Here is an 18048-nt window from a genome sequence, read left to right on the forward strand (position 1 = left end):
CTAGTCCGTGGAGGGCGCAGGTCGTGGTGGTCAAGAGCGGGAACAAACCCCGGATGGTCATTGACTACAGTCAGACCATTAATCGATACAAGCAGCTGGATGCGTATCCCCTCCCGCGCATATCTGATATGGTCAATCAGATTGCGCAGTACCGGGTGTTCTCCACCATAGACCTCAAGTCTGCCTATCACCAACTCCCCATTCGCCCAGAGGACCGACAATACACGGCTTTTGAGGCGGATGGTCGCTTGTATCACTTTCTCAGGGTTCCCTTTGGTGTCACCAATGGGGTCTCGGTCTTCCAGCATGCTATGGACCGAATGGTGGACCAGAACGGGCTGCGGGCTACCTTCCCGTACCTGGATAATGTCACCATCTGCGGCCATGACCAGCAGGACCACGACACGAATCTCCTGAATTTCCTACGCACTGCATCTCGCCTGAACCTGACCTACAACAGGGAGAAGTGTGTGTTTCGTACGCGCCGTTTAGCCATCCTAGGATACGTGGTGGAAAACGGGGTCATTGGCCCTGATCCAGACCGCATGCGCCCCCTTTCTGAACTTCCCTTGCCCCCTAGTGCAAAAGCACTGAGAAGATGCTTAGGCTTCTTCTCTTATTATGCGCAGTGGGTTCCCAATTACGCGGACAAAGCCCGTCCGCTCATTAAGTCCACGACTTTTCCCCTAACGCCAGAGACCCGATTGGCCTTCGATAAATTAAAAGCCGACATCGCGAAAGCTACGATGCACGCTGTTGACGAGTCCATCCCCTTTCAGGTGGAGAGCGATGCATCTGATTTCGCCCTGGCCGCCACACTTAACCAGGCGGGCAGGCCCGTCGCATTTTTTTCCTGCACCCTCCAAGGCCCCGAAATCCAGCATTCAGCGGTGGAAAAGGAGGCCCAGGCCATTGTGGAGGCCGTCAGGCACTGGCGCCATTACCTGGTGGGAAAACGGTTCACCCTGATCACGGACCAGCGGTCCATGGCGTTCATGTTTAATAACACGCAGAGGGGCAAGATCAAGAATGACAAGATCTTGCGGTGGAGAATTGAACTCTCCACCTATAACTACGACACCATGTACCGTCCAGGGAAACTCAATGAGCCCTCGGATGCCCTCTCACGTGGAACATGCGCCAGTATACAGGAGGACCGTTTGCAGGCTCTCCATAATGACCTATGCCATCCTGGGGTCACTCGGCTCTACCACTTTATAAAAGCCCGCAACCTGCCCTACTCGGTGGAGGACGTCAGGTCCGTTACAAGAAGCTGTCGGGTTTGCGCGGAATGCAAACCGCACTTTTACCGACCTGACCGGGCACATTTAGTCAAGGCCACTCGTCCCTTCGAGAGACTGAGTGTCGATTTTAAGGGCCCCCTTCCCTCAACAGATCGGAATGTGTACTTCCTCAATATCATTGACGAGTACTCTAAGTTCACTTTTGTTGTTCCCTGCTCTGATACATCCGCTGCCACGGTTATCAAGGCATTCCGTGATCTCTTTACCCTGTTCGGGTACCCCGGCTACATTCACAGCGACAGGGGCTCGTCGTTCATGAGCGATGACTTGAGGCAATTCCTGCTCTCATACGGGATTGCCTCTCGTAGGACCACGAGCTACAACCCTAGGGGTAACGGACAGGTGGAACGTGAGAATGCTACAGTCTGGAAGGCTGTCTTACTGGCGTTGAAGTCAAAAAGTCTTCCAGTCTCCCGTTGGCAAGAGGTGCTCCCTGATGCGCTCCATTCTATTCGCTCACTCCTGTGTACGGCAACCAATGCTACTCCCCTTGAGAGGATGTTTTCATTCCCTCGGAAGTCTTCCTCGGGGACCTCATTACCGTCTTGGTTGACGTACTCAGGACCCGTCCTCCTGCGGCGACATGTAAGGGCCCGCAAGTCCGACCCGTTGGTCGAACAGGTCCATCTCCTCCACGCCAACCCTCAGTATGCCTATGTGGCATACCCTGACGGGCGAGAGGACACGGTCTCAATCCGAGACCTGGCGCCAGCAGGGGACGTAGCAACCCCTGTCGCTCCCATACCCCCTGTTACAAACCCCTTAACTCTTGTTTCTCCCCCCGACAAGGCGCGGGCAGCATCGGGACCATTGCTTAACCATTTTACTCCCGTGTACAGCTTGCCTGAGTCCAGAAGATGGTCGCCACTGCAGGGCGTGTCAGGACTCCATGGACTACTGTCACCTCAGGGTCAACCAGCCTGTGAGTCCGTGGAAGAACAGCTGGACGCCGCCTTGGGGAGAACGCCACCGCAAGTGCCTACTCCGGTGTCACCGCCGGTATTGAGGAGGTCACAACGACGGTGCGGTCCCCCTGACCGTCTGAACTTATAGACTGATGACATTTTATTCTGGTTTTTTTGTACCCCGCCGGACTTTGTTCTCAAAGGAGGGGTGAATGTGGTGAACCATCGTTGGTTCCCACTGGATAGTACTGAGCCAGGGTCTGGCCAGTACTACAAGGATGTACATATGTTACTGTTGGGTTAGGGATGGGTTGTGCTACTTGTTGCTGTTGGGGTTAGGGTGGGGTTGTTACACCTTTGTATTGTAGTGTTGTGGTACATCCCAGTTGGGCTCCGCCTCCTGGGAGAGGTATAAAGGTCCCTGCTCTGGCTGGGACCCCTCAGTCTGGGATCGTGTATATAATTATTGGCTGCTTCATTACAGTAAATAAAAGCCTTTATTTCCCGAGCATCTAGCCTCGTGTATGATAACGCGCATCACAGATAGTGACAGTTATTTGGAAAACACTTTCCCAATGCTCTGTCTCCTGTATGAGGTGGGGTTTAGCCTTATCTCCCAGTGCAGTGCTTCCTGCTGTCACAATGCAGGCAGCACGATCATGTTGCAAAGATATGACACCAGCAGACACTGACTAAGCACAGAGAAATATACAGTCAGCATAATTCAACCAAGATGATATCTGTCTGTGTGGAGTTTGCATATTCTCCCCATGTCTGCATGGGTTTCCTCCCACAGTCCAAAGATGTGTGAATTGGGTTGATTGGCTATGCTAAATTGACCTGAGTCTCAGGGGGATTAGCAGGGTAAATAGGTGGGGTTACGGGAATAGGGCCTGGGTGCGTCAGTGCAGACTGACCCACCCAGGCATTGGGATCTTTTCTGGGGAAGGACTGATCTGTTCAAGAGGGATGGGTTACATTTGAACTGGAGGGGGAACTAACATCCTGGTGGGGAGATTTGCTAGAGCCACTTGGGAGGGTTTAAACTAGTTTGGCAGGGGGGTGGGATCCAAAGCAGTAGGGAGACAGAAGAGAAGTTTGAGGACAGCACAGAAGTTAGAGAGCACATTAATTAGTAAAGGCAGTGTCAGTAATCCTAGTACCAGACAGATCAGGCAGAAGCAAGACAGAGAGCAAGGGAAGTCCCAGATTAAACTGCATTTATTTCAATGCAAGAGGCCTGACGGGCAAGGCAGATGGACTCAGGGCATTGATAGGTCTGTGGGACTGGGATATTATAGCAATTACTGAAACATGGCTAAGGGAGGGACAGGACTGGCAGCTTAATGTTCCAGGGTACAGATGCTATAGGAAAGATAGAACAGGAGGTAAGAGAGGAGGGGGAGTTGCACTTTTGATTAGGGGAAAGCATCATGGCCGTACTGAGAGGGGATATATCCGAGGGTTCGGCCACTGAGTCTATATGGGTAGAACTGAGAAATAAGAAGGAGGAAATCACTTTGATAGGGTTGTACTATAGGCCCCCAAATAGTCAGCGGGAAATTGAGGAGCAAATATGTAAGGAGATTACAGATAGCTCCGAGAAAAATAGGGTGGTAATAGTCGGAGATTTTAATTTTCCCAACATTGACTGGGACAGCCATAGTATTGGAGGGTTGGATGGAGAGAAATTTGTTGAGTGTATTCAGGAGGAATTTCTCATTCAGTATGTGGATGGCCCGACTAGAGAGGGGGCAAAACTTGACCTCCTCTTGGGAAATAAGGAAGGGCAGGTGACAGAAGTGTTAGTGATGGATCACTTTAGGACCAGTGACCATAATCCTATTAGTTTTAAGATAGCTATGGAGAATGACAGGTCTGTCCCAAAAGTTAAAATTCTAAATTGGGGCAAGGCCAATTTTGATGGTATCAGGCAGGAACTTTCAAAAGTTAATTGGGGGAGTCAGTGGGAAAGCAAGGGATGTCTGGTAAGTGGCACACTTTCAAAAGTGTGTTAACCAGGGTTCAGGGTAAACACATTCCTCTTGGAGTGAAGGGCAAGGCTGGCAGAAGTCAGGAACCCTGGATGACTCGGGATATTGAGGCCCTGGTCAAGAAGAAAGAGGCACACGACGTGCATAGGCAGCTGGGATCAAGTGAATCCCTTGAAGAGTATAGGGAGTGTAGGAGTAGAGTGAAGAGAGAAATCGGGAGGGCAAAAAGGGGACACAAAATTGTTTTGGCAGATAAGGCAAAGGAGAATCCAAAGAGCTTCTACAAATACGTAAAGGGCAAAAGAGTAACAAGGGAGAGAGTAGGGCCTCTTAAGGATCAACAAGGTAATCTAAATGTGGATCCACAAGAGATGGGTGAGATCCTAAATGAATATTTCTCATCAGTATTTACTGTTGAGAAAAACATGGATGTTAGGGAACTTGGGGAATTAAATATTGATGTCTTGAGGAGTGTACATATTACAGAGAAGGAGGTGCTGGAAGTCTTAAAGCGCATCAAGGTAGATAAATCCCCGGGACCTGATGAGGTATAAACCAGGACGTTGTGGAAGGCTAGGGAGGAAATTGCGGGTCCCCTAGCCGAGATATTTGAATCATCGGTAGTCACGGGTGAGGTGCCTGAAGATTGGAGAGTGGCAAATGTTGTGCCTTTGTTTAAAAAGGGCTGCAGGGAAAAGCCTGGGAACTACAGGCCAGTGAGCCTCACATCTGTGGTGGGTAAATTGTCGGAAGGTATTTTGAGAGACAGGATCTACAGACATTTAGAGATGCAAGGACTGACTAGGGACAGTCAGCATGGCTTTGTGAGTGAAAAATCATGTCTCAGAAATTTAATTGAGTTTTTTGAAGGGGGAACCAAGAAGGTAGATGAGGGCAGTGCAGTTGATGTTGTCTACATGGACTTTAGCGAGGCCTTTGACAAGGTACCACATGGTAGGTTGTTGCATAAAGTTAAATCTCACGGGATCCAGGGAGAGACTTCTTACTCAGAAGAAATAGAAAGGTCTGTGAAGACAGCCATGTGCTAGAGCCCACAGTCTGAGCCGTAACATGACATCTACCCTTCCAGGAAGTTCTGTGTACTGTTCCGGTGATGAGTAATGCCCTGACAATGTTGTGCAGGAAATAGGAGGCATTTTAACCCGCCAAAAACAGGCCTGTTTCTGTCAGGCGAAATCCGACATGCCAGCAACCCACTCAGTTCCGCTTTGTACAGAAGTGGGGCTGGGAACAGGTGACTAATCCAATCCCAGGAAGTGGGTCGCTCATTTTAATATTGGAATGAAACTTCTTTAATGCTGGCTGGCCTTGTTAACCACGCTTCAGGGACTCTTGTTCACTGAACTGAGGTCAGAACTGCAGAATGGGATAGGTGAATGACACTTGCAGCACGGTTTGAGGGTTAGGAGGAATATATCTGCTTACAGAGTTGAAATATCCTGCAATTAGCCCCCGCCCCCCCAACCCTCTCCGATCACACCACATGGTCAGAACTCCAGGAATATGTCCTACAGGATTTCACAATCTTCACCATATTACCCAAGGAGTTAACTGCCCCAGCAAATCAGCAGGGAGCTGGGATTGAACCTGGGGCAATTCAGGTAACATATCGCATGGACAAATGCCTAATTTTGTCTTGGTGTCACAATCAGGAGAGTCGAGGATAAAAACCAAGCAAACAGTGCAGACAAGAGTGGAATTTTCCTGTCCCACCCGCCATGGGAATCGTAGGTGGGGGTGGTGGGTGGGGTGGGGTTGTGGACCATGCAAAGGTTCGTTGATTTCAGGTGGGATTTTCCGGTTTTGGGGCTATTATGGCTGGAAAATCCCATCCAGTATGTTTGACCTGGATTAACACAATGGGCAGTGTACTGTAACAGACATTTGCTAATCAAATTAAATGTAGGATGGGTATTTCATATAGGGATATGCAAACCACCCCAACATTTTACACAGAAAGCTGGTGGCTTCTCTTCCAGAGTTTGCCATGCATTAACAGCTTACCAATTACAATGTTTCTCACACCAAATATTTGCTTAATCTTGTACTATTTATCATGTTTTTATTCCCATCTCCCTAGTCTATATATCACTCTCAGAGTTGGTTAGCTCAGTTGGCTGGAAGGCTAATTTGTGATGCAAAGTGATGCCAATAACATTGGTTCAATTTCCGTACCAGTTGAGATTATTCATGAAGGCCCTGCCTTCTCAACCTTGCCCCTTGCCTGAGGTGTGGTGATCCTCAGGTTAAACCACCACCTCAAAGGGGAGAGCAGACTGTGGCAGCTTTGCCTTTTACATCACTCGCCATTCTGCAGGTTATGTCATCTGTGCATTTACAATTCTCTTTCTGTCTTCTTCTTTCTATCCCTCTCTCTTAAAGTAAAGTTTATATATTGGTCACAAGTAGGCTTACATTAACATTGCAATGAAGTTACTGTGAAATTCTCCTAGTCGCCACACAACGGCGCCTGTTCAGGTCAATGCACCGAACCAGCACGTCTTTCAGAATGTGGGAGGAAACCGGAGCACCCGGAGGAAACCCACGCAGACACGGGGAGAACGTGCAAACTCCACACAGACGGTGACCCAAGCTGGGAATCGAACCCAGGTTCCTGGCGCTGTGAAACAGCAGTGCTAACCACAGTGCCACCGTGCCGTCGGCTTGCTTTCTCGTAGGCTGCTAGTGGGGGGAAATATGACTAGAGTCCAAGGTTGAACCATTTGCTGTAGGGCAAGGACCAGACCCAGTCTTGTACTTAGATTGAACTCATGTTATGGGGAATGGAGACTATGCTTCAACAGTTGCCTGCACAACTCCAGCAACACTTCCTAAAGTGGCAGCTTCACATTTACCCCCATCTTGGTTTGTGATGATTGATTTTTCTTCCTCTCTTGAAGGTGCTGATATTCAGTGAGGTACAGTTTACCTGGATACTGACCCTTGCTGAGGTAAGGATACCATGGGGCCTTGTGGTCAGTGCAGACTCGATGGGCCGAATGGCCCCCTTCTGTACTGTAGGGATTCTATGATCCTATGGGTCACTGACCATGGATTTCCCCCATGGGCTTTTGGACACTGACTTGCAATGGAGTCTATAGGTGCTGACGCTCAGTGGTTTTGGCTTTCATGGGCACTGATTCTCGGTGGGGTATGAGTTCCGGGGAACTGGCTGGCAGAGTGATACAATGATCACTCACTGCCCATTCACAACTTACCCAAGTGGCCATTATGCTGTGTGATTTTAGGTCACAAGTGTTTACAGGTTGACAATGTCTGTGTAGCACATCCATGTCCATCCCTGGATATATTGATATAATGGTTATGTTAGTGGACCAGAGACGTGGATTAATAATCTGACAGGACATGAAATTAATGGTATTTGGTAAATTTGAGATCATTTAAAAATCTGATAATTAAAAAGTTCATACATATAAAAGGGGCCGTGAAGCCGGTGGGCTGTTTGTCACTTTTGAGAAGGAAACTTGCCGTCCTAACATTTTCTAGCCTATCTTTGATTCAAATCCCAGCCCAGTGTGGGGAGTTTATAGCTACCTTCTGCATTCAAGCTGTTATAATAAATAAGAAGCATAACATCTAAAACATGGGGGCACACTCTTAGGATAAGGGCAATTAGGACTGAGATGAGGAGAAATTTCTGTGAATGTGAGGTCATCCATTTTGGTAGGAATAACAGCAAAATGGACTATTATTTAAGTCGTAAAAAATTGCAGCATGCTGCTGTACAGAGGGACCTGGGTGTCCTTGTACAAGAATCACAAGGAGTTGGTTTGCAGGTGCAGCAGGTAATTAAGAAGGCAAATGGAATTTTGTCCTTCATTGTTAGAGGGATAGAGTTTAAAAACAGCGAGGTTATGTTGCAGCTGTATAAGGTGCTGGTGAGGCCACACCTGGAGTACTATGTACAGTTTTGGTCTCTTTACTTGAAAAAGGATATACTGGCACTGGAGGGGGTGCAGAGGCGATTCACTAGGTTGATTCCGGAGTTGAGAGGGTTGGCTTATGAGGAGACTGAGTAGACTGGGGCTATACTCATTGGAATTCAGAGGAATGAGGGGAGATCTTATAGAAACATATAAGATTATGAAGGGAATATATAAGATAGAAGCAAGAAAGTTATTTCCACTGGCAAGTGAAACTAGAACTAGGGGGCATGGCCTCAAAATAAGGGGGAGGAGATTTAGGACTGAGTTGAGGAGGAACTTCTTCACCCAAAAGGTTGTGAATCTGTGGAATTCCCTGCCCAGTGAAGCAGTTGAGGCTACCTCATTGAATGTTTTTAAGACAAGGATAGATAAATTTTTGAACAGTAAAGGAATTAAGGGTTATGGTGAGTGGGCGGGTAAGTGGAGCTGAGTCCACGAAAAGGTCAGCCATGATCTTATTGAATGGCAGAGCAGGCTCGAGGGGCCAGATGGCCTACTCCTGCTCCTAGTTCTTATGCTCTTCACTCAAAGGGTTGTGAATATTTGGAATTCTCTACCCCGGGGAATATTCCATCACTGAATAAGTTTAAGGTTGGGATTTTTGATCTCTCAGGGAGTGAGGGATAAGGGGAATGGGTGGGAAAATGGAGTCAAAACCCAAAATTGGCCATGATTGTATTGAATGATGGAGCAGGTTGGATGGGCCAAGTGGTCTACTCCTGCTCCTATTGCTTCTGTTCTTATGTTATGTCCAATGCCCTCCTGATGACCTCCCTAATCTAATCCCTCCTCCTCCAATCTCTGGCCAACCCATCGATACCCCACCTGCCACCCTCCCCAATCTCTCCTCTCCACTCCCCAGGTGTAACTTGCTGCTGAAGACCTCACAATCTAGTTGGCTGGGGCTAGAAAACACACTGTTAAAATGTTAATCTGATCCTGCTGTTAACTTGGTAGCCTGTGTGAGATATCCCCAGCTTCTGGGTTTCGATAACATTGAACATTGAAACATAGTGACATAGAAACCAGAAGCAGGAGTAGGCCATTCAGCCCTTTGAGCCTGTTCCGCCATTCATTATGATCATGGCTGGTCATTAGGTTCAATATCCTTCTCCCCATTTCCCTTGATCCCTTACGCCACAAGAGCTGTAGAAACATCCTCACAGATCCCTCACTGCAAATATCGGGGCCCGAGGATCCGATTGCATTCTTTACGCTGGTTTCACTGTCCCTGAATTTGGGATCATAGGTATACTGCTGAATGAAGGCCATGGACAACAACAGCAAACGTTCCAAGAGGGTGTTTAATGCAACCTTCACACAACACGCAATGAAAGGTCAATTAGATGGCCTTCACATGTGTTCCCCAGGACCCGCTTTCGAGGACCAAGTGAGGAAAGAGAAATAGATTCAAATTGCCACAAGGATAGTATCTAACTAAAACTTGGTGGTGCGAAGGGTATCGAAGGATTGAATGTGCTCAGCTGTCTCCACACTCTCCGAATGCTGATTAATCTTGCGCCAATTATTTCACAGAGCGACACTCCCAGGGCCACTGCAGACAGGTCTGGATTGAGTCTATGGTAGGAGAGGGGTGTCACTGAATGCTGTCCGGGTGTAGGATAGAGATAAAGAAAAGCACACTGCATTACTCCAAGTGTCAATATTTCACTATCAGCTCCAGAAATGGATAAACATTACCACCGCTCTCTCGGAAACAATCAAGAGTCATGATGGAATTCCTGTGGAGATAGAATATTTTATTAGATTAAGTTTCAAATTTGCTAGTTTACAAATTGATGCAAATATCTTCAAAATGGACTGTAATCATTCTCCCGGTTTTTAAATATTGTATATCTAGCGCACATTTTCTGTCACTTTTGGATGCCTGTGCCACACTTAAAAATAAAAGTAACTTGACACAGGAGCCAGAAACACTGTCACAAGAGCTTGGGAGACTGAGTGGGCAATGTGTTCACTAAGGCCATTCATGCTGTTTTCAGGTTTAAATCCAGCTCAGACAGGCTGGAAAGATTCCCTACTTTTTCTTACAAATGGGTTTTGGATTACCCGATCCTCAATCTTACTTGAAGAAAGCACCAAGACCGATAGTGTGAAATGAGAACATCACACAAGATCCATCTGCTGGGGATTAATGTGCAACATCAGGGCTTCTTCCTAGCCTGCCCTCAAATGGTTCTACCCCCCCAGGTCCTGAAAACAGTACACAACCCTCTAGCACTGACATCCAATAAGACAAACCTCACCAGCAGAATATACAACAGGAGCATTGGTATTACGCCATTGCTGAGGGTGAGAGAATAGCCCAGAGATGACTGTCAGTGGGTGATGCTAACGGCTATCACTGGCCTCCCACGTGACATTCACCCCACATGTCTATAGTTTAGCAGAGATGTCCAACTATTTGAGTTAAGTATCACAGAGTCATAGAGGCTTACAGCATGGAAACAGGCCCTTTGGCCCAACTTGTCCGTGCCGCCCTTTTTTTTAAACCCCTAAGCTAATCCCAATTGCCTTCGTTTGGCCCATATCCCTCTATAGCCATCTTAGGCATGTAACTGTCTAAATGCTTTTTAAAAGACAAAATTGTACCCGCCTCTAGAACTACCTCTAGCAGCTTGTTCCAGACACTCAGCACCCTCTGTGTGAAAACATTGCCCCTCTAGACACTTTTGTGTCTCTCCCCTCTCATCTGAAACCTATGCCCGCTTGTGTTAGACTCCCCTACCTTTGGGAAAAAATGTTGACTATCTGGCTGATCTATGCCCTTCATTATTTTATAAACCTCTATAAGATCACCCCTAAGTCTCCTACGCTCCAAAGAAAAAAGTTCCAGTCTATACAGCCTCTCCTTAGAACTCAAACTGACCCTCCTTAGAACTCAAACCAGCATCTTAGTCAATATTTTCTGCACTCTTCCCAGTTTAATACTATCCATTCTATAAAAGGGTGATCAGAATTATATACAGTATTCCAAGTGTGGCCTTACCAATGTCTTGTACAACTTCAACAAGAAATCCCAACTCCTGTATTCAATGTTCTGACCAATGAAACCAAGCATGCCGAATGCCTTCTTCACCACTCTATCCACCTGTGATTCCACTTTCAAGGAGTTATGAACCTGTACCCCTAGATCTCTTTGTTCTATAACTCTCCCCAATGCCCTACAATTAACTGTAAGTCCTGAATAAGTCCTGCCCTGGTTCGATCTACCAAAATGCATCACCCTGCATTTATCTAAATTAAACTCCATCTGCCATTCGTCAGCCCACTGGCCCAACTGATCAAGATCCTGTTGCAATCCCAGGTAACCTTCTTCACTGTGTGTTAAGTCTGTGTTGTAATAGTGACCAGTGTGAAGTTACACTAACACATTAAGTATCCATTATATTTGGCTTAACCAGCCACGTATGTTAGGTTAAGGCATCGAGTGAAACAAAGGTTTATGGTACTGCTGATTGTAGAGTTCTCTGACACACAAGGACCTCAATGTGCCGAGTGCGAGACACCAATTTGCCATAAGAGGAGCGAGTAATGACATTCCCTCGGAACATTCTGGCATTTCTTTCAACAGAGTTCATAAAGTGATAGATTTACCTGTTCCGTTACATTCAATGTAGAGGAGTTTCCTTTGAGGAAGTTCCCAGTTATGTTATAAGTATTGTGGATATTCTGTGGCGTCACGGAGCTCTTTGCAACTGTAAAATCAAAAGCGATTACATTTATCCCAAGAACTGGAAGGTAATGGAGTCAAGGGAGAGTATTATGGATCAGGAAAATCATTTGGCTTATTTAATTCATCTTGAATAACCTTAACATTCCCCATCAAACTAGACGCCCATTATTCCAAACACTCCCCAAACCAAACTGCACAGCCTAACTCCCAGATAGACCATGCCACGCTCCCCCCAACACCCCATCTTCCACATGCAACAGCCACCAGTCTACTACCACACTCCCCACAACACCTCCACATGGCCCCAACAATGCCCCACTCCACCCACTCAGTACCCCCAACACCCCCCTGCTTCACCCCCACAGCCACCACTGCACTCTGCACTAATCTACTTCCCACACACGAGGTGGCTATGCTGACAGGGTGAAGCACGGAGGGAAGTGGCTCGAACGGCCTGTTTTTGTGCTGTAGACTTGATGTACCTGTATCAGCACTTTGAAAAAGTTTTTCAATAAATCCCACTCCTCCCTCCCTCCCAGTCTCACTGACCCCCCCTACAGTCTCACTGACCCCCCTACAGTCTCACTGACCCCCCTACAGTCTCACTGACCCACCCCCCAGTCTCACTGACCCCCCCTTCAGTCTCACTGACCCCCCCCTACAGTCTCACTGACCCCCCCTACAGTCTCACCGAAACCCCGCAGTCTCACTGATTCTCCGCAGTATCTCTGACCCTCCACAGTATCACTGACCGTACGGAGTATCACTGACCATATGCAGCATCACTGACCGTACGGAGCATCACTGACCGTACGCAGCATCACTGACCGTACGCAGCATCACTGACCGTACGCAGCATCACTGACCGTACGCAGTATCACTGACCGTACGCAGTATCACTGACCATATGCAGCATCACTGACCGTACGCAGCATCACTGACCGTACGCAGTATCACTGACCATATGCAGCATCACTGACCGTACGCAGTATCACTGACCATATGCAGCATCACTGACCGTACGCAGTATCACTGACCATACGCAGCATCACTGACCGTACGCAGTATCACTGACCGTACGCAGCATCACTGACCGTACGCAGCATCACTGACTGTACGCAGTATCACTGACCGTACGCAGTATCACTGACCGTACGCAGTATCACTGACCATATGCAGCATCACTGACCGTACGCAGTATCACTGACCGTACGCAGCATCACTGACCGTACGCAGTATCACTGACCGTACGGAGTATCACAGACTCCCTACAGCCTCACTGATCCCATACCTACACATACTCCATAGCAATGGCAAAGATCATCCTCTTCATGATCTCAGGGTGAATCAGATTATTCACAATCTGTGCTTCTGATTTCATACAACTATGGAAATGAACAGCATTGAAGGAGGCCATTCAGCCCCTCATCTCAGCACCAACAAATAAGGAGTCATCCAGTGTAATCTCACGTTCTGGCTCTTGGAATGGGATTTTACAGCCCCTCCCACCAAAGTCAATGGAGATTTGAATAGCTTATTTAATGGCCCAACTCCCACAGCGACGGGGCTGTAAAATTCTCCCTTGATCTGTGGCCTTGTGTTACAACACACTGCATTTCTGCAGCAATATCAGAGGGGCCGCACTGACAAAGTGCAGCACTGTCAGAGGGGCAGTACTGAGGGAGTGCTGCCCTGTCACAGGGTCAGTACTGAGGGAGTGCTGCACTGTCAGAGTGTCAGTACTGAGGGAGTGCTGCACTGTCAGAGGGTCAGTACTGAGGGAGAACTGCACTGTCAGAGGGTCAGTGCTGAGGGAGTGCTGCACTGTCAGAGGGTCAGTACTGAGGGAGAGCTGCACTGTCAGAGGGTCAGTGCTGAGGGAGAACTGCACTGTCAGAGGGTCAGTGCTGAGGGAGAGCTGCACTGTCAGAGGGTCAGTACTGAGGGAGAACTGCACTGTCAGAGGGTCAGTGCTGAGGGAGTGCTGCACTGTCAGAGGGTCAGTACCGAGGGAGTGCTGCACTGTCAGAGGGTCAGTATTGAGGGAGTGCTGCACTGTCAGAGGGTCAGTACTGAGGGAGTGCTGCACTGCCAGAGGATCAGGTCTGAGGGAACGTTGCACTGTCAGAGGGTCAGTACTGAGGGAGTGCTGCACTGTCAGAGGATCAGTACTGAGGGAGTGCTGCCCTGTCACAGGGTCAGTACTGAGGGAGTGCTGCACTGTCAGAGGGTCAGTACTGAGGGAGAACTGCACTGTCGGAGGGTCAGTACTGAGGGAGAACTGCACTGTCAGAGGGTCAGTATTGAGGGAGTGCTGCACTGTCAGAGGGTCAGTATTGAGGGAGTGCTGCACTGTCAGAGGGTCAGTACTGAGGGAGTGCTGCACTGTCAGAGGGTCAGTATTGAGGGAGTGCTGCACTGTCAGAGGGTCAGTACTGAGGGAGTGCTGCACTGTCAGAGGGTCAGTACTGAGGGAGTGCTGCACTGTCAGAGGGTCAGTACTGAGGGAGCGCTGCACTGTCAGAGGGTCAGTACTGAGGGAGAACTGCACTGTCAGAGGGTCAGTACTGAGGGAGAACTGCACTGTCAGAGGGTCAGTATTGAGGGAGTGCTGCACTGTCAGAGGGTCAGTATTGAGGGAGTGCTGCACTGTCAGAGGGTCAGTACTGAGGGAGTGCTGCACTGCCAGAGGATCAGGACTGAGGGAGCGTTGCACTGTCAGAGGGTCAGTACTGAGGGAGTGCTGCACTGTCAGAGGGTCAGTACTGAGGGAGCGCTGCACTGTCAGAGGGTCAGTACTGAGGGAGTGCTGCACTGTCAGAGGGTCAGTACTGAGGGAGAACTGCACTGTCAGAGGGGCAGTACTGAGGGAGTGCTGCCCTGTCACAGGGTCAGTACTGAGGGAGTGCTGCACTGTCAGAGGGTCAGTACTGAGGGAGCACTGCACTGTCAGAGGGTCAGTACTGAGGGAGTGCTGCACTGTCAGAGGGTCAGTACTGAGGGAGTGCTGCACTGTCAGAGAGTCAGTACTGAGGGAGCGCTGCATCATTGATGGATCAATACAGAAGAAGTGCTGCACCTTTGGAGAAGCTGTCTTTCAGACGAGATTTTAAATCGAAGCCCTCTCTGCCTTCTCATGTAGATGTAAAAGATCCCATGGCATTTTGCAAAGAAGAGCAGGGGGTTTTCACTGGTATCGAAGCATACAGTCCGTTATTTAAACTTCAACCAACATCACTGAAACAGTCTGTCTGGACACTTTGCCTTTTGTCCAGGGCAATCGGGTAAGACTGGGGTGTGGGACCAATTGGAAAGCTCTTACAATGAATGGGCGCAGCCACGATGGTTACTTTTGTGCTATGTGCCGGTCTGAGCTCATTACTGCCCGTGGAATCTTGCTGTGTGCCGTTTGGCAAGTGACATGCCTTACATTACAACATTGGCTACAGTTGAAAAGTACTTTAACTTTTGTAAAGAGCTTTGAGACGTCCTGAGATCATGAAAAGTACAAAACGTAACAGAGCAATGTTTAGAGGTAAAACAGTCCGCTTGCAGCATCTCTGATTCACAGTGACCATCACCAACCTTCACTCCTCCCATTCAGATCTCGCGACCCTCGACTCATGCAGAACAAGAGCTCTGTCCGGAAATCGGCACCACAGTTTTCACACGTTTTTATCTTCTCCTCCTCCGTCTGCTCACTGTTAACAACAACACATGCATTTACGCAGCACCTTTAATATGGTCAAATATGGTTTGCCTTCTGCAATATCCTGCTTATACATCCTCAAAAACTTGTCAAACACGATTTCTCTTTTGTACAGCTATGAGTGGGGGGGTGTGCGCTAGGTTATGAGGTGAGAGATCGTGTTTGAATACAATTCTGCTCCTGCTGACCCACTGCGTCTCACGGGTGCCCAGTTTTGAGTTGCTAGATCTGTTATATATCCATCCTGTTTAGCACAGTGGTAGTGCCACACAATATGAATGAGGGTATCCTCAGTGTGAAGATGGGACTTTGGCTCCACTGGGATTGTTCAATGGTCATTCGTACCAACAATGTCATCATGGACAGATGGATCTGTGACATGTAAATTGGTAAAGACAAAGACAAGCTTTTTCCTTCTTGTTGGTTCTCTCGCCACCTGCCGCAGGCTCAACCCAATGACTATCTCCTTCAGGACCCAGTCAGCTCGCTCAGCACTGGGAATAGTGAGCCACTCTTGCTGATAAGCATTGAAGTTCCCCACTCAGCGTACATTCTGTGCACTCGCCGCCCTCAATGCTTCTTCCAATTGCTGTTTAACATGGGGGAGCATGTTAGGTCAACTGAGGAGCTGGGAGGGGGTTGCAGGGAGGGGGCAATAGACTATAGTCAGCAGTCCCATGTTTGAGCCGATGCCAATATGGGGTCTGGATTCAATGTTGAGGACTCCCAGGGCAACTCTCTTCCAACTGTATACCAGTGTGCAGCCCCCTCTGGTGGGTCTATCCTGCCAATAACCATAGAATCCCACAGAATCCTTACAGACCAGAAAGAGGTCATTTGGCCCATCGGGTCTGCACTGACCCTCTGAAAGAGCATTCTACCTAACCCCACTCCCCTGCCCAAACCCCCATAACCCCGTGCATTGATCATGGCTAATCCACCTAACCCACACATCTTTGGACACTAAGGGACAATTTAGCATGGCCAATCCATCCAACTTGCACATCTTTGGAGTGTGGGAGGAAACCGGAGCACCCGGAGGAAACCCGCGCAGACACGGGGAGAATGTGCAAACTCCACACAGACAGTGACCCAAGCCGGGAATCGAGCCCAGGTCCCTGGCGCTGTGAGGCAGCAGTGCTAAGCGCTGTGCCACTGTGTCGGTAAGACAGAAGATACCCAGGGATGATCAGGCTGTTGCTTGGCTGGTCTGGGTGGGACAGATCTCCCAGTTTTGACACAAGCTCCCAGATATTAGTGAGGATGATTGGGCAGGGTCGACAGGGCTGGTTGTGCCATTATCATTCCCAGCACCTTGTTCAATGCCAAGGATTTTTATACTTGGTCGTAGGTTTGATACGTGTGAGCAGCACACTCAGCCATTTCAGAGAGAAATTAAGAACCAATCACATTGCTGTGGAGCCTGATTGATTCATAGGGCTGGATTTACGCAATGAATCAGAAGCATTCTAAAAATGGCGAGCAGGTCCTGATTCTGTGATTCCTGTTCCTGGAGCTTCCAATTTTTGGGAGTGACCTTTAAAGGTGTGCTGGTATGGGTGGCAAGCTTGCACCCTGCACTTCCATGCGGTCGATTCCATTGCAGGGATGGGTATGTCCTAATCCTCTGCAATTTTCATGGAATTGGGTGAGCTTTTCATAGAATCATGACTCATGGCCCATCAGAGGTATCCAGAATCATTGTCTGCCTGAGGGAGCCGTTTGAAAGATTCTCCCTATATCCTCCATGACAAGGCCCCCCCGCCCCCCATCCACTCCCTATGGCCCCTCATGACCCATGTTCCCCTAACAACCCCTTTAGCCCCCTATGTTAAGGTATGATCCCCCAAACAACCCCCATGATGCCTTTTGCCCCCATGCCAAGCTATGGTGCATCCATATCCATCACCCACTATACACGTTTAGTGTGTTCACCCTATAATTATTGCATTAAAAATGTTTTTTACAATTTTGAACATCTGGATTACACTCCTAACCTTCTCTGCCCCAAGAACAACCCCAGCTTCTCCACTCTCTCCATGTGACTTAAGTTCCTCAGCCCTGGTACCATTCTGGTCAATCTTCTCTGCACCCTCCCTAAGGTCTTAAACCAGATAGGATTTACAGCAATCCATGACAGTTGTCATGTTCACCATTACTGAGACTAGCTTTATAATTCCAGTCTTATTAAATAGAGTCATGGAATCATAGAGGTTTACAGCATGGAAACAGGCCCTTCGGCCCAGCTTGTCCATGCCGCCTCTTTTTAAAAAAAAAAATCAATAAGACCCAATTGCCCGCATTCAGCCCATATCCCCCTATAGCCATCTTATCCATGTAACTGTCTAAATGCTTTTTAAAAGACAAAATTGTACCTGACGCTACTGCTATCTCTGGCAGCTCATTCCAGACACTCATCACCCTCTGTGTGAAACAATTGCCCCTCTGGATCCTTTTGTATCTCTCCCCTC

The 18048-nt window shown here is 48.3% G+C and overlaps 1 protein-coding gene across 1 annotated transcript in view; it reads right to left on the reverse strand.

Annotated features, from left to right (window-relative positions):
• Positions 1–9456: 9456 nt before the first annotated feature.
• LOC144498924 (malignant fibrous histiocytoma-amplified sequence 1) overlaps positions 9457–18048 on the reverse strand; it is a 41850-nt gene continuing 33258 nt past the window's right edge. The window contains exons 9-11 of the mRNA XM_078220837.1: positions 15454–15569; positions 11790–11890; positions 9457–9913 (exon numbers count right to left, since the gene is read on the reverse strand). Coding sequence (XP_078076963.1) covers positions 9893–9913; positions 11790–11890; positions 15454–15569 — 238 coding nt within the window. The 3' untranslated portion in view covers positions 9457–9892. The remainder of the gene's footprint in view (positions 9914–11789; positions 11891–15453; positions 15570–18048) is intronic.

The sequence above is a fragment of the Mustelus asterias genome, chromosome 9 (assembly GCF_964213995.1).
Source record: "Mustelus asterias chromosome 9, sMusAst1.hap1.1, whole genome shotgun sequence".
In the NCBI taxonomy this organism is placed as follows: Eukaryota; Metazoa; Chordata; class Chondrichthyes; order Carcharhiniformes; family Triakidae; genus Mustelus; species Mustelus asterias.